The 15,096-nt window shown below is 41.7% G+C and overlaps 1 protein-coding gene across 9 annotated transcripts in view; it reads left to right on the top strand.

Annotated features, from left to right (window-relative positions):
• The window catches only part of FAT3 (FAT atypical cadherin 3), a 405,538-nt gene that overhangs the window by 178,063 nt on the left and 212,379 nt on the right, over window positions 1–15,096 (top strand). For all 9 annotated transcript variants that reach the window (XM_027677451.1, XM_027677453.1, XM_027677457.1 and 6 more), the window contains one exon: window positions 9,481–9,795. In XM_027677451.1, coding sequence (XP_027533252.1) covers window positions 9,481–9,795 — 315 coding nt within the window. The remainder of the gene's footprint in view (window positions 1–9,480; window positions 9,796–15,096) is intronic.

Genomic DNA, 15,096 nt, shown 5'->3' with positions numbered 1-15,096 from the left:
TCTGGGTTACTCTGGGCATTTGAGAAAAAAATGCCTCCATTCAAACAGATTATTGTTGAGGGTTAAGAGCTTTCATTGCTGGTGCTAGCAATGTGAGGATTTCTGCTAGTACCATCCCCACATTTGGTTTGGTTGGGAAGGCTGTGGAGGTGGGCACAAGGCACGCAAGAGTTTTGAAATCCCAGTGGTGTTCCGAAAATAAGACAGAACTTGTATTTGCTGTAGGGACAAACAGACATAGATGGATAAATGCATGCAGAGAGATTATAGTATTGAAGAGAGTTCACAGGTTGTAATTCATGTGTGGCTAGAAATGCAGTAGCCACAAATGGTTAAAAAAACAAGGTGAAAAAAAGCATAATCAGTAGAGTGAAATTATACCATCAGCTGTTGTTCTTCTGAGTTGCATTAAGAGTGTATTCCCACAGTAAATCTTCCTGCAAGGTTTTGTAAAAGTTTGAGGTATCTGAATTTTGCACGACACCTGCCACAGTCACAAAATTGCACTTTTCATTTGCTTTTCTTAGCCCTGTGGCTGAAAAGTTGAGCCTGTGCATACCCAGGGAATAGCACAAAGTTCACCTCACAAGTAGGCACCATATTTTGTCGTGCCTCTGAGGCCAAAGGGGAAGGTGAATCTTCCACCCCCAAAGAGATAGTGGTAGCATCCCATATTCATAAAAGTTGAACAATATGGCTCAATCTGTGAGGGCTGGCAGGACATCCTATCTGTCAGAGTAGCATCGCAGTTTGTCCCGTTGTTCTCAAGCACTTGTAGTCAGTAGGGAACGGTATGTGGCAGTGGTTTAGTCATCTCTGGAGCTTCATGACTCCTCTTAGCCTGGTTTTACTGCTGGATTTTATTGCAATGTTTGGCAGTGATGGAGTGAGTTAAGCTTTGACAGAGATTATTCATAAATTAGAGGTTTCATTATTGTATTCATGCTTTTGAAAGCAGTTTGTTTTTTCCAGAGTTGTCCATTGTGTATTTTTTGTTTATCCATATAAGGTTTTTTATTTTTTTCCCAAGCTAAAGATATTAAAGCAAGATGAATATGGATATTTCTTTCAATAAGTAGAGGGGTGTAATGGAAGATACAGAAATGGTAATAAACCCTAGTCAGGTAAAAATGCTGGCACATCTTATTTCATTTAATTCATAAGCAGAAGAAGATAGAGAATTTATTTGACTAAGCCTCTGGTTCAGTGTCTTGATAATATGTTTGGAAAATTGCTCTGAAATTGATGTGTAAGTGACCTTGAAGGTGTCCTATTTAAGTGATAGCTCATTTTGATGTGAAGTTGTAAGCCTTCCTCCCCTGGCCCCAAATAAAGCAAGCAAAGGAAACCAGCACTGAATTTAAGTCATTTCAAGGTAAAGAAGGAAGAATCTCTCCTCAAAACTCAAAATATAAATACCCTGGAAGGTCAAGCGCCCTAATCTGAGATGTGCCTCTATTTCAGTGCCATTAAGATGCTGCTTTATTGAGAAGTCTGCCCTTGTGGCAGCAGTCCCCCAGCCCTGGTGTCTGCCTTGGGACACCTGGGGAGCTGTGATCAGACCCCTGAGAATACCCAGTCCCTATAGTGGGTGGCACTGCTAGTTCAGGATGCAGCATTCACCCTTTAAATCACATCATTCATATATGCATGTATACACAGAGTCCATATTTCTGATATTCACATACATATATATGATCTATTATGTATAAATACTAATAATTTCATAAATATTCATGTAGTCATATGTGGTTTTAAAAATATAAGATACATATATATTTATTTTTATTATTTTTTGCTTGAGATTGCAGTGACCAGACCTAACCTTGATTATCGCCTTTAATTAGTTGAATTTCTCCTCTACCTCTAGTAAATAAAGTTATGTTTATGTTTTGCAGCCTGAGGCAGGGCTGGCCAGGGTTCCTGCTCAGGCAGGACACCATCCCCAGCCTGGTGTCAAGGTTATGTCCATGTAAGTCATGCTGATGGGCTGTGCTTAATTTAACGGCCCTGACAGCCCTGAACTACAATTGCGCTGTGCATTTAAGTCATGTGAGCATCCTTGACTTCAACTGGGCTGTTGGCTGGCCCAAGACCTCAGAGGTCAGAGGAATCATAGAATCGTTAAGGTTGGAAAAGACCTCTAAGGTCATCAAGTCGAGTCATTAAAAATCAGAGTTTCCATATGTACCTGAGCTGAATTTCAAACCAACTGGCCAAGCTTGGTCTAAACCATTGCATGGTGCTGGTTTCTTCTGTGAGCAGAAGGAGTTTACAGTCTCTGTACGGTGGTGCTGTGCTCACAGCAGCAGCAGTGGTCTTTGCAAAGAGCCAACAAAGAACTTAAACTTGCCTCTGAAATACGTGGTGGCATGCCATGTCCAGTAAGAATTGTAAGCCTGTACATTATCTACCTACTTATCTATTACATGCAGATATATTACGTTTATTAACGTTGACTGTCCTTGTCACGATTTTGGCTGGTTGTGATGGTCATGATATTTTGTGTGTAATATCATGGTAAAGGGTGTATTTGCAGGTTAATTCAGTGTCAGTGAAAATAGCATTGCTGAGGATTAGTTTTCTAGTTCTCTTTACTGCTCTGGGAACGCAGAAGTAATATTCACCAAAGAAACTGCAGTATGAGATAACAGTAAATTTATATATTCAAAACATCAGTAAAAGAAAATTAGAAGCTGAGCCCTAGACAGGAATGTTACCTGTCTTTCGTTGTCTGACAAGAATGGTTTGTTATATATGTTTTGTATTTGAACGAGACATAAGAATATTAGGAAGTTGTAGGTATATATAGCCTTACAAAGTTAATATTGCTTTTGAACTTGTTTCTGGGTATGATCTAATCTCCATTTAAGTCAATGGGGATATTTCTTTTTGCTTCAATAGAAACTGAGTTTGTGTTTTAATGTGCATTAAAACCTACAAAATTTGTGCAATAAAATAAAAACAGGAGGTCACACTTTGCACAGTGGGGGACCTTAAAAAAAGGCGTTGAAATAGTGTTTAATCACCAGAGTAAGGAGCCTGATTTTCAAAGCTGCTGGCTGCAAGCAATGGGGGGGTGAGCAGTAGGTCTCCTTCATGCTTCGGTTGAGTTTGTGGCTGATGTGATACCGCCGTCCGTATTCAGAACTGGCCCTGGTGATTTATGGCTTGAGAAGACTTTAAAAAACGGTGAATATAATGTATGGTTTATTCTGATTCTCACTGGCTTTTGTGGTCCAAGTGTGCTGAATCAGTCTGGCATTGGTGCTCAGGTTCACATCTTCATTACACTAAAACTGTTTAATCCTGTGCGTTATGTTTACAGTTTACCATTAATGGAAATATTGAAATAAATCTCTCCCAAAAGATGTATACACTCTGCTTTTATATACAGAGAGCTGTTCTGTGTGTAAGACCTAAATAAAGAAAAAAACAACAACATAGAAAGGGTTAGGCATAATGTTAGTTTTCTTGAAATCATAAATATTCTTCCTTAATTGGGTGTGAAATTCCTGTCTACAAATCATGCCATTTTGGTTGATTTTACATTCGTTTGTTTGATGAATAATGGGCTTGCAGTATTTTTAAACTTCTCTTGCTTACGATAGCTCTCCATGAAGTGTCCTTCAAGAACCATATCTGTGCTCAATGTAAGGAATCTGAATTAGCTCTGACATTTGCATTTACACACAAATATTTCCATGGCTCCCCTGTGCAACGATATGTGGGGGCAGGATCCGTCCAGAGCTCCGAAGTAGGAGCACAGGTAGGCATATGGAAAGCCTTTGTCTTGGTGCAGCCAGAGGAGGTGTGTAAGTTCTTTCTTCCCCCTCTACATTTTAGACAGAGAAAAAAAAATTAAAAAATCATTAATCAACTGTTTTCTTTTGAAGCTACATTTATTTATTTATTTTTTTTCCCAGCTAGGCAATGCAAACGAGGAGCTTTGGCTGACAGCTCGGTGACAACCAAGGTGTTGTGTTTACTGCCACGAGACTCACAGAGTCTTTGATGAGGATCATGAATAATTAGTAGCATTTCGGAATCAGTGATTTTTCCATTTCTTCCTTTGAGGGATGTAACAGAGCCTTGAGTACTTCGCTGTTAGTCGGCATTCCCGATGGCCTCATTTCTGTCATTTTAATTAGGGGACAAACCAGCTTCTACTTTGTAGCTGGTTTGCACTGAGCCCCTTTGTTTTGAAGCTGGAGGAGGGAGAGGCAGACAGGGGCTCTGGAAATGAGTTTTTCAAAAATTTCATGTCAGAAGCTGATGTGGCCCTTGGACATATTGAGGGAGTTTGCTGGTTTCCTGAGGTCTGGAGTCAGGAAGGTGCATCCATTACCCGTAGTCCTTCAGTCACCCTAAAGTTCATATGTTTTTATAGCAGCTTTAACCGCTAAACTTTCCATTTGCACGAGAAGGAGCTGTCTTTGGGTGGGAAAGGGCATGTTGCACTCTGGCAACTGGGAATATCTGGGAGCATGTTACTGGAGCCTCACCTCCATCCCACACTGTAGCTCCTGCTGAGGGCATGTTCTGCCTTTGCTGCCTCTCCTCTATGGCCACTCCTGGGTCAGGCTCTGGGAATAAGTAGGCCGTTTACTTTATCTAACCTTTCCTGATTGCCTAGTCCAAGATGCATGTTTGTGCAATTAGCTCATACTCCTGAAAAAGGTTGAGAAGAATAAGCAACATCATTGAGGCTGTTCCCAATCGTCAGCGGAGCTGATGGTATTAAGCAAAACGTAGCCCTGTGAAACCACTGCAGTATTTTGAAAAAGAGATAACTGTAGCATTTCAGTGTGATAGAAGTTTTTGAAAGAGTAGCAGATACTTCCTAGTCAGTCCTCTTTCCCCAAATCTTGTTCAGCATTTGCTGAGAGCGTGACTACTTACATTGGCAACTTTTATTACACGGGCTACTGAGTCACTCAGCAAAATGGCATGCTACATTATTTTTTGCAGCTAAGCCAATAACTTGGGTAGAAGAATAGGTTATATTGTAATGTCCCAGTACCGAGGTGCCAAATAATGGGAGATTCTGGCCTGTCCCTGACAAGCAGTTGCTCCTGCCAGATATCCTCTGTGTTGAGTATTTGCACTCTCCTTTTTCTGCCATTGACTTCCCACCATCAGACCTCGGTTTGCTTTTCTCAGCTAGATTAAAGAGCTTTATAACTCTCTTTTGACTTTTCCATGCACAGCGTCTTACAGACCACCAAGTTGTCTTTTAATCTTGCCTTGAAAAAACTAAACAGAATTGAACCCCTTTCAATGTTTGTGCTATTGAAGGTATTAATGAAGGATGATCTGACTTTTAGGAGGAACATATGTGTGTAGCAGATATCCATGGCGATTGGCACCTATGTAAACACCCGGGTTGACAGCTCCAGTAAACATTCTCTTAAAGAGCTGTGGCAGGTCCATCCATCACACTACCTATATACACAGTACTGTCAAATGTGTAAAGTAAACAAACAGGGGACAAAAAAGAGGTGATGAAAGAAATAATGCTTTTCTCTAATCCCTTTTTGTTTTAAGAGCCTCTCAGGTTTCTCATCACTATAGTAAATACATAACTTTCAGATAATTTTTGAGTGGACCATGTCATTTGAAGTGGTCTGCTGACAGATGTGCAGCAAATCAGTGGGAGAGGAAAGAGGGAAATCCAGTTTGCAGATTCTTTGTTCACTTTAAGAGCCACTAGTTTCTTGCCCCTCCTTTTTTTTTTTTTTTACCTTCATCCTTAATAATGCAGTGTTCCTTGTGTCCAATTGCAGGAGCCATACGGAAAAAATTATCCCATTATTTTCTCAGGGAAAGAGGGAAAACAAGCCTTAGAGAGAAACAAGCATACAACCTTCACATTGCTGGCACATTGCCGAGCCCAAGGGCTGCACTTAATTTACATATAAATGTGCCCAGGATTTTAATCAGCAACTAATGCACTCTGTTGTTATTTTTCACTTACAGTGTTTGCAATGCATGTGGTGTCTGCTGAATTGCATAGGGCATGTGCACTTGAAGGAATGCAATGACAGGTATATTGGTGGCATCACTTTTTGGATTGATGACTAGCTTCTTTTCTGAGGCTGCCCTGAGCCTGAGGTAGTGCTGGCTCCAGACCTTCAGGGACTCTGCAAAATCTGACCAAGGGCAATATTAAGAGCTGGCTCAAAGACTGCTTGGTTGGTTTTCAGCTGTCTAATGTAGAAAAGCAGTAGTGCCTCTGTAGTGTAGCATCTCAATGGATGGGAGCACCTGTTTTTTCTGTCTTGTTCAGAACTGTGTCTGCAAAATCTTGGAACTTTTTAGTTTTTAGCCACTTGGAAATTTTCAGGATTTCTGATGATGTTTCTTCTTACTGCTTGATTTGTTTAGCTCAGGTATCATTACTTTGTTCATGTTTATCTTCTAATTAGCAGGCAGCTGGAAAGAGTGCACCACAAAATCTGTCCAAGAAAAGCCTTAGAGCTGCTCCCAAAGGCCTCTTCCCCCCTCTGCTCTCCTGATCCTGAAAACAAAATTTTGTCTTTCTGTAGTATCTGGTAATATTTATAAGCTTTGAAGTAAGTGATGTGTTTTCTGAATTTATTGTGATCTTATCTGAATTTATTGTGATCCTATCCCATCTTATCCCAAAGGGTATTCCCATGCTTTCTCATACTTGTACTCAGCTAAAGTGAGTGAGAACGTACCTGTGGATTCCCAGGGAATTTTTTCAGCTCCGGATGCCAGCTCTATCAGCCTGTTCACATTCATGGTATAGCAATGAAGAAGCAGTGCTGATGATCAAGCGTCATAATTAGTCTTAAGGGTTAACACTCATATGAAGATGACATTTGACATCCATCTGGAAAGTGTCAGCCATACCTATGTGGAGAGATTGGTTAAATATTTGGGCAGCATGTGTATTCTTGTGGGTACTAGCTTTATACCCATATGTGGGTATACAGCAAGGAGGCATTTTGTGCAGAACATTCAAGAGCATGGTGGAAGGTGTTCCCAGGATGATGGAAAGGTTTCCATGTGGAAAACCTGAAAGGGAACAAAAGCATTATTATTTATGAGGCTTCTGTGTGGTGTTGACAGGTGAAATGACAAGACTTATTGAGGAAAAGGAATTAATTTATATCTGGGACCTTTTAATAAATCTAAAGTAAAAAGAAGAACGAGTGTAGCAGACCTGTTGGTAGTTGCTAATGCTTGTTCAATGATCCTTTCCTTGTGAATTACAGAAATGAAAAGTAACTGTTGCCAGGAATTATAAAATGAAGGAAGGAATCAGAAGATAGATTTATTATCACCTCAGTATCAGTGAAATTCAGCTTCATAAACATAGTTTAATCTGCTAAAACCTTCCGAGCTCTCACTGAGGGAAAACCCTACTTATTTCAGATTTTGTTTAAAGATCTAAAATCATTCATCTTGTCTTGTGAATAAATCATCATTTCTAAGATCACTAGTATTCATCCTTTTTGCCTTGTTCTTGACCATGCGGATTTTATTTTATTTATTTATTTCCATGGGGTGTCATTTGTTATGGGCTCTTCTCATCCCTGCGATATAATTTCTCTTCTGGACTTCTAGGCCTTTTCATCACAGTTCACTACATATTTCACCCGTGTTTCTACAGAAACTCATTACATAGCACGGGCTGCTGCCGACAAGAATATTTAGAATACACTCTGCTTTTGTCCTCCAGTGGTGCACTGCTCAGCTTCGTTGGGTGAATAATGCATCTGAGACAGAAAGACATTGATCTGAGGTTATTAAAAAAGACCTAAGCCCATACATGTCTGGAATCAGTACTGCTCCTTTCCCCTTCCTCTCTTACATGGCTGATCAAACTAGTATTAAAAGACATAACAAAAACATCCAAAACTTGAAAAGTTTTAAAATTTTAAAAAAATATATCCTGTAAGACAAAGGCAATTACAGGAGACATCTCTGTAACTGTGTCGTGGGTTCTGTGCTGCCTTTAAAACTTTTCTAACACTTCAAGCTGTCATGGAAATAGTGCAATCTGATCCTTAAAAAAACCCCCAGATCCAAAAAGACATACAAGTCCCTTATTAGTGCTGACCTTAGACCATCTCTGTCCTTAATGATTAACTGACAATTTTGTTCTAAGTAGCATCAAACACATCTGAGACTAAATTCAGATTTCTTGTTTTCCTGTTTTGCTCTGCAATTTCTCTGTCATTTCCCACCTACTGTTGACATGACTTGATGGTCTGCAGACTGTCCTTTTGAGTACTTCTCAAGCTTGGCATACACTGCATTAATGTGTCTCTCAAGATTTAATAATGCTGTATTAGGAGAGGAAAATGTTCTTGTTATATGTGTCACAGAACTGGTGGGAAAGTGCATTTCCTTGTTTTGTACTGGTGTGATTGTTTGTGTGGTACTGGTGTATTTGGCCCTCTGTACATTCATGTTCAGTGCTTAAGCCAGTGAAGGTTTGAACTAAACCAATACAAGCAGGTCTTATAGTGGCAGAAAGAGTTTCTGGTTTATCACAGAATCAGAATGGTTTGGGTTGGAAGGGACCTGAAAGGCCATCTGGTTCCAACCAAACACAAACCAGGTGCTCATGTCAGGAGGAGAATGGATTTCTGTATCAGGCAGAAATAAGGTAGGTGGAAGTTCTTCATGGCAGGAACTGTGCAGGCACAAGGGTGGTACTTGGACCCCTCTCTGTGGCTCTGTTATACACAAGCACACTTTCTCTTGTGGTTTCTTAGGACCAGGTAGGAAACCAGCTGATATACATGTATATGTAATACAAACATATACTTGTAATGTATATATGTGTGTATATATATATGTAATGTATATATGCAACATATATATGTAATATTTTCTTACACCAGTAGGTAAAGTGGCCATGCTCTTCCTTCCCCTGTGATAAAAGAGGATATGCTCATTGTCTAAGGGCCAAGGTTTAAGGGCTACCATGTGAGCTTTTGATTGCTTGTTATCCAGGATTTTAGCATTGTGCAATGAGCAATCTCATTATTAAATTTACCATCTATTTTCTGAACTTGAATGGATTTCTTTTAAACTGCTGCCTAGGTTTTCTTGTTTAGCAACGGCATAGACAGGAGCTTGAAAAGAAAAGCCACTTTTTTTGTGCAATTCATTGTCAGTAGTTGTATCTCTCCCTACCAAGGTTTATACAAGTTTGCATCACAAGCAGAAAATGATGGTGTTTCTTCTGTTACTCTGCCAGCTGCAGTTCTAGCAAAGAATTGGCATTAGGACATTTATGAAGAGCCATCTTTTTACCTTCCCTCCCTCAGTTTCTAGGGACAAAATACTTGAGCTGGGTTCACAAAACAATTCCTGAGCTCAAGTTTCTTCTTTTATTTTTTCCACAACCGGAATTTTTCTAAGGGTGGAGCTTTTTTTTATATGCTGAACATTTATTGATTCTGTTCCTGACATCCTCTGCTTGCTGTTTTTCTGCAGGAGTTATCTACACAGCAGGTATTCTTGACCGGGAGACAACCAAATCCTACTGGTTGACAGTGTATGCAACTGATCATGGTGTTGTCCCACTCTACACTACCATTGAAGTCTACATTGAAGTGGAGGACATGAATGACAATGCCCCTCTCACCTCTGAGCCTATCTATTACCCAGTTGTCATGGAAAACTCCCCAAAGGATGTATCTGTCATTCAGATCCAAGCCCAGGACCCTGACTCCAGCACTAATGAAAAACTGACTTACCGGATTACAAGTGGAAATCCCCAGAACTTCTTTGTGATCAATCCCAAAACAGGTAACAAAATCCTGCTGCCTCAGGGTGGTGGAGAATGCAATTTACATATTTATCACCTTGCTCCCCTTTAGAATCCACTGGTGTTGCATTGCTTTCCAAACCTCTGTTTTCTGGTTGTGTGTGTGACTAAAGCATCTTGTACGTGTGTAAAGTATTCTCTTTTGCATTGGTACACGAAAGCACTGGCAGGTGCTGTGCTGCAGATGTGCTGCTGCAGCGATCACTCTTCCATGGGTCACTGGCTGTTGCCTCTTCCCCGCACCTGTAGGGATGAGACTTTTCTTCACTGAGTCTTAGCATTACACTGCAGAGTAATGCTAAGAAGCAGATCCAAGCTGCTGCAGGTTACAGAGCAGTGTTTCTTCCTTTATAAGCTGGTGTAGCACTGTTGAAGTGAGTGGCATGATAGTTGTCCAGCACATGCAATTAGGCTCCTCATTACAGTAGCTGAATGTAATTCTACAGCTTGTTTTATACAAAAAGACAATTTAGATGACCCAGAAGTCCCTCTGGCCTTTAAAAAAAAAATCTATGTGTTTGCATTGATTTGTAACAGCTGGGGATGTAGCCTGTGGGTACAGTGTTGCAGATATGGTGATTGTTCTAAGTTAAAGTACTGTTGTTGCCTGGCAGTGGAGCATCGCTCAGGTGCAGACCAGCTCGGCACATCTGTGCCCTGGTGCGTTTGCTGAACAAGGCTGGTAAAGAAATTGCTTCAGGAGATGTAACCTGAGGTTGTGGGTGCTCTGTTGGGTGCCTACCTGTGCCTGGCAGCAGGTGTTCCTCACTCCAGCATGTACCCAGCTGTTCCTCACTTACTGGGCTGGTGGGGACCCTCCAGCATGGTCTAGAGCTAGAGACTCAAGAGGGTCTTTCACAGCAATACACTGATCTTTATGAAAGTAGTTCAGATGATTCACACAGTGCTCCAACTGGTTGTCATGCTTCTAGTTTTGATCTGGGGGGTTGATTTTATTTTTTTTTAAGTTTATTTATGTCTGCTGCAAATTTCTAAGTAGCTAGAAAACCAGAAGGAATAGAGCTGAGAGGGAACATTTTTAATTTCATGTAGGGAAATGATGTTCACTAAATAGACGTTCAACATTTGGCTGGGCAATCGTATTGCAATGTGTGGCATAAGAAGGGGTCAGGATCTTCTCAGGCATAAGCCCAGGTGAAGAATTATGGAGCACGTATAATCACTGTGTTCAATCTGCCGAGCCCTAAGGCACATATCTCACTTATTTTTAACACTTGGAATGGCCGAAGATGCTCTTCCATCTGCACCCCTTCTCCCCCTCCCCACCCCATAAATCCCATCTGGGCAAAGTAGCATAGTTAAGACTCACAGTGTTTAATGCTTGTGCTTCCCTTCCATTGGCTCCTCCCACAGAGCAATCTGCTTAACACAGCTCTGCTTACCCACATGGCAGTCAGGGTGAGCTCGTTTCAAGGACCAGAGCTGGGCACACTGCAGCCCTGCAGCATCCTAGCCTGGTGGCACACCCTGTGGATTGGCTCTTTGTCCCTCTGGAGAGCAGCAGGGATGCTTTTCTGTAACAATGAGATCTTCATTCTCACAGTTAACAAGTAAGATGGTTAATCTTCATTTGCACCGTGGAAATTGCTGTCTGAGAACTAATAGGCTTCAGGATGAGGAACTTTGCTGCTTAGGTAACTCCTGAAGGGCCCCCCTTGTGCTAGGTGAACATCCTGGCTGGTGACTGGCTGTGATTTGTCATGGAGGGGATAAACCATTCCCTTCTATCCAATTCAGTGCCAAACATAGCACAATGAGAACTGAGCGAGGTGGCCTCTTTGAGTATGTTTTTGCCTTTGAAAATGAGCCTGACAGAGTGTGTGTGCACAGAGATGCCTTGTCTCAAAGAGAAGCGCCAGACCTTGACATTAGGAGACTTTCTCCTGATGGGATGTAGATGTCCAAAGGAAAAAGCATAATGGATTTTCCTAGAGAGTGCCCCTGGGGGTCTCTGGCCAGGCTCCTTTCAGCCATCTCCCTGCAGTTGCACTTATTTCTCTTAGACAATAATTTCCACACCAGTTGTTTTGTACAGGAGACTTCTGCACACATGGGAGAGGTTCGTAGTATGCCAGACCCGTACGCTTGCTGGGATTCAGCACAGCAGTAACTCACGTAGAGCTTTGCACAGCAGCCCTAAATGCGACAGCACGCTGTATAATTAAGATTAAAAGGTTTAACATGAACCCAAATATGCTGTGATTGCTGTGTACGTAGGCTGAACGAGCATGCTCCTGCTGTCGGGAGAGAACAGTCATTCGAGAAAGGGGATCTTTTATTTTCTTTGTCACTTGGGAAGTTTAAACACTGCCAGCAAAATGACATCTCACTCCTGTGAGTAATCCATTGCTGAGAGGCAACATGAAGGCGAAATCCTGCGTTTTTTATATCCTTTGGTGGGAAGCGGCAGAAGTTGTTCTTGACTAGAGACAGGGAGTTTGCTGGAGCATAGGGATGTTCTCAGTTGTCTTTGGAGCTCAGCAGTGACTGTGTTTGCCTTCCTTTGGAAGCTGCCTTATAGGTCATGCAGGTCAGGCAGCTTTCTGGAGGCACATGTACCACTTCATGTGTTGCCATCTGATCGAGGCACCAGGCGGGAACATAGGGAGTCCAGGTTTTGTTCTCTGTTCTGATTAGGGATCATAATTGCAGCCAAATCTTACACTCTTGATTGATTACCTGGATCGCAGAAGCAACAATACTCCTTGTATGCCATGTATGTAGGTAGAAGACACTTTTTATTAGACATCTTGCCACTTCCTACATTTTTATAGACTGGCACAACTCGCGGTGGCTATTCTAGGTAGTCAAACTGCAAATGTATCATGTGCATTTGGATCTGTTTGAAGGCAGTCTTCAGACCTGTCACGATTATTACCTGCAATTTGCTCTGTGCATTTGAGAGAGGAAGAGTTGCTCCTGCAGGAGCGAAAGGCTGCTAAAAAGCCACTAGTAGCAAGACTTAGGCACCACAGTCACCCTGGGCAGCTCATGCTCTCACTGGGGGCTGACTGCTTTAGCAGTACAAACGGGTGGCAAGGGATTTCCTCATGGGCTTGGGGTTTATATGGGTGCTCTGAGGAGGAGGACTGGAACATGAGCCACCCTCCCATGTGCCACTGGCTTTACATGGAAAGGCGGTGTGGGCAACCTCCCATGAAGGCCTTTTTTTTCTCGCCTTGATATTTTTTCTAAAATACAGCCAAGCATCAGTTTGCACCTCGGTCTGCACTTTTATCTCATGAGCTGGTATTCATAGGTACAAGTATTAAGTGAATAATGTAACACATGAGTACGTGTGAAACCATAAATCATTCATGCTGGAGAACAAGACAGCCTTGTTCTGCAGACTGGTGGAGACTGCTGAACAAGTGTAGCAGGTCCAAGAGCAAACTGGTATTTTTCTTTATAGTGGGCAAGAGGAATATATTGCAAAGTGCAGTTTTGTGAGAGGGGTAAGAAACATGTTTTTCAAATGGTTGAGATAAATCTAGGGGTTACATGGCTACTGAGAAAGGCATTCCTCTGTGCTTTTGTTTCCAGCTCTGTGTACACATGACAGCAGTGGAGACATTCCTGGACCTCAGCATCTTCAACAGCTGCGTGTCAGCCTAAACCCTAATGTGGCTGATGGGAGAGCCAGGGGTTTCCCTCTTAGCTTGCCTTTTATACCTGGTAGGGCTTAGGGTTGCTTTGACAGAGCACAGTGTCACAGGGCTGTGCTGCTTTGTGGGCAGTGTGAGATGGGGCCGAGGAGGAAGAAGGCAGAGCTGCTGGCAGAGCATCTGGGCTGGCCAGCTGCCAAGAGTGCCACAGTGGGCCAGAGCCAAGTGAGTTATTTTGTGGTGAGAGGCATGTGGAAAAAGGTAAATAAAACAGAAAATGGAGTTAATAAAAAAATTGATTGATTAGAGCTGTAAATTCTTACTTTTATTTCATGTGTATGGGTGTTAATTTCACAGCACAGGGGTAATTTATTGCATTGATTTATTATGTTTCTGTGTTCTGAAGAAAAAAATGAATTTTAATTCAAACCATTGCATTATTTTGTGTAGTGTTAACATATTTTGAACAAACCCAGTAAGCTTCTCTTCAGTCTTATGTAGATTACTTGAGATACTTTAACTAACATGCCAACAACCAAATTTCAGTCTCGTGCACATTGTTATTAATTAATTTGTACTAAACTTATGCTCGTGTGTCTGGAAAATCCGGTTACACCTTGCTTAGTCTCTTGCTGTCACCATTTAAACAGAGGCAGACCCCTGACACCCCTGAAACAGTATTTGCTGTAGTATATAAGGCAGGATGCACTAGTGGGTTTAGAAATAGTGCATGTAGGTCAGTGCATCTTTCCAGAGCAGCAATTACTCTGCCTCTGGAAGTTGTCTCTGAACTGTCACATCTGCACCTAGATTTGGAAAGAGATTGGATATTTTCATGCTGAAGTAGTATTAATATTTATATAAGCTAATATGAGGTTAGTGAATGTCAGAATTTAATTGTTATGAATGCTGCTTTTCTCAGTAGGCTGGGCTTTGCTTTCTTTTGCACTCAGAAAGTCAGGTGGCCTAGGATCCTGGCTGAATGCCACATTTGCCATGCCATACTGAAATGGTGCTTCACCCTCTTGCCATGCGTCCTGATTTTTATGGATGCTTTTGTTTGATTTGTCCCAAGAAATCCCCATACATCTTTGCTCTCACAGACTGAGCCAAATCCAGTGGTCTGCTGCTGCACTGTGTTCTGATGGCTGCCAGCAGCATAGCTTCTGGGTACCTAGTGCCTCTTTTCAGCCCAGAAGTAATAGAATCGTAGAATGATTTGGGTTGGAAGGGACCTTAAAAATCATCTAGTTCCAACCCCCTGCCATGGGCAGGGACACTTTCCACTAGACCAGGTTGCTCAAAAGCCCCATTCAACCATGCCTTGAACACTTCCAGGGATGGGGCGTCCACAGCTTCTCCGAGTAACCTGTTCCAGTGCCTCACCACCCTCACAGTAAAGAATTTCTTTCTAATATCTAATCTAAACCTACCCTGTCAGTTTATAGCCATTACCCCTTTTCCTAGCACTACATGCCTTTGTAAAGAGAAGAGGGACCTTGGGCTTCCTAAAACCTTCCACCATGTAATGATTAAAGGTAAATTATGGACCATTTGAAAAGATTAAATAAAATTAATTTTTGATGACATTTCTAAGGGACTTTGAGTCAACAATATTAAGCTAAACTTAGTATTAGTTTGGTTCTGTTGTCACTC

The sequence above is a fragment of the Neopelma chrysocephalum genome, unplaced genomic scaffold (genome assembly GCF_003984885.1).
Source record: "Neopelma chrysocephalum unplaced genomic scaffold, ASM398488v2 Primary Assembly neopelma1_43, whole genome shotgun sequence".
Taxonomy (NCBI): Eukaryota; Metazoa; Chordata; class Aves; order Passeriformes; family Pipridae; genus Neopelma; species Neopelma chrysocephalum.
The sequence above is the reverse complement of the archived record's forward strand: the minus strand, read 5'-3'. Positions and strand labels throughout refer to the sequence as shown.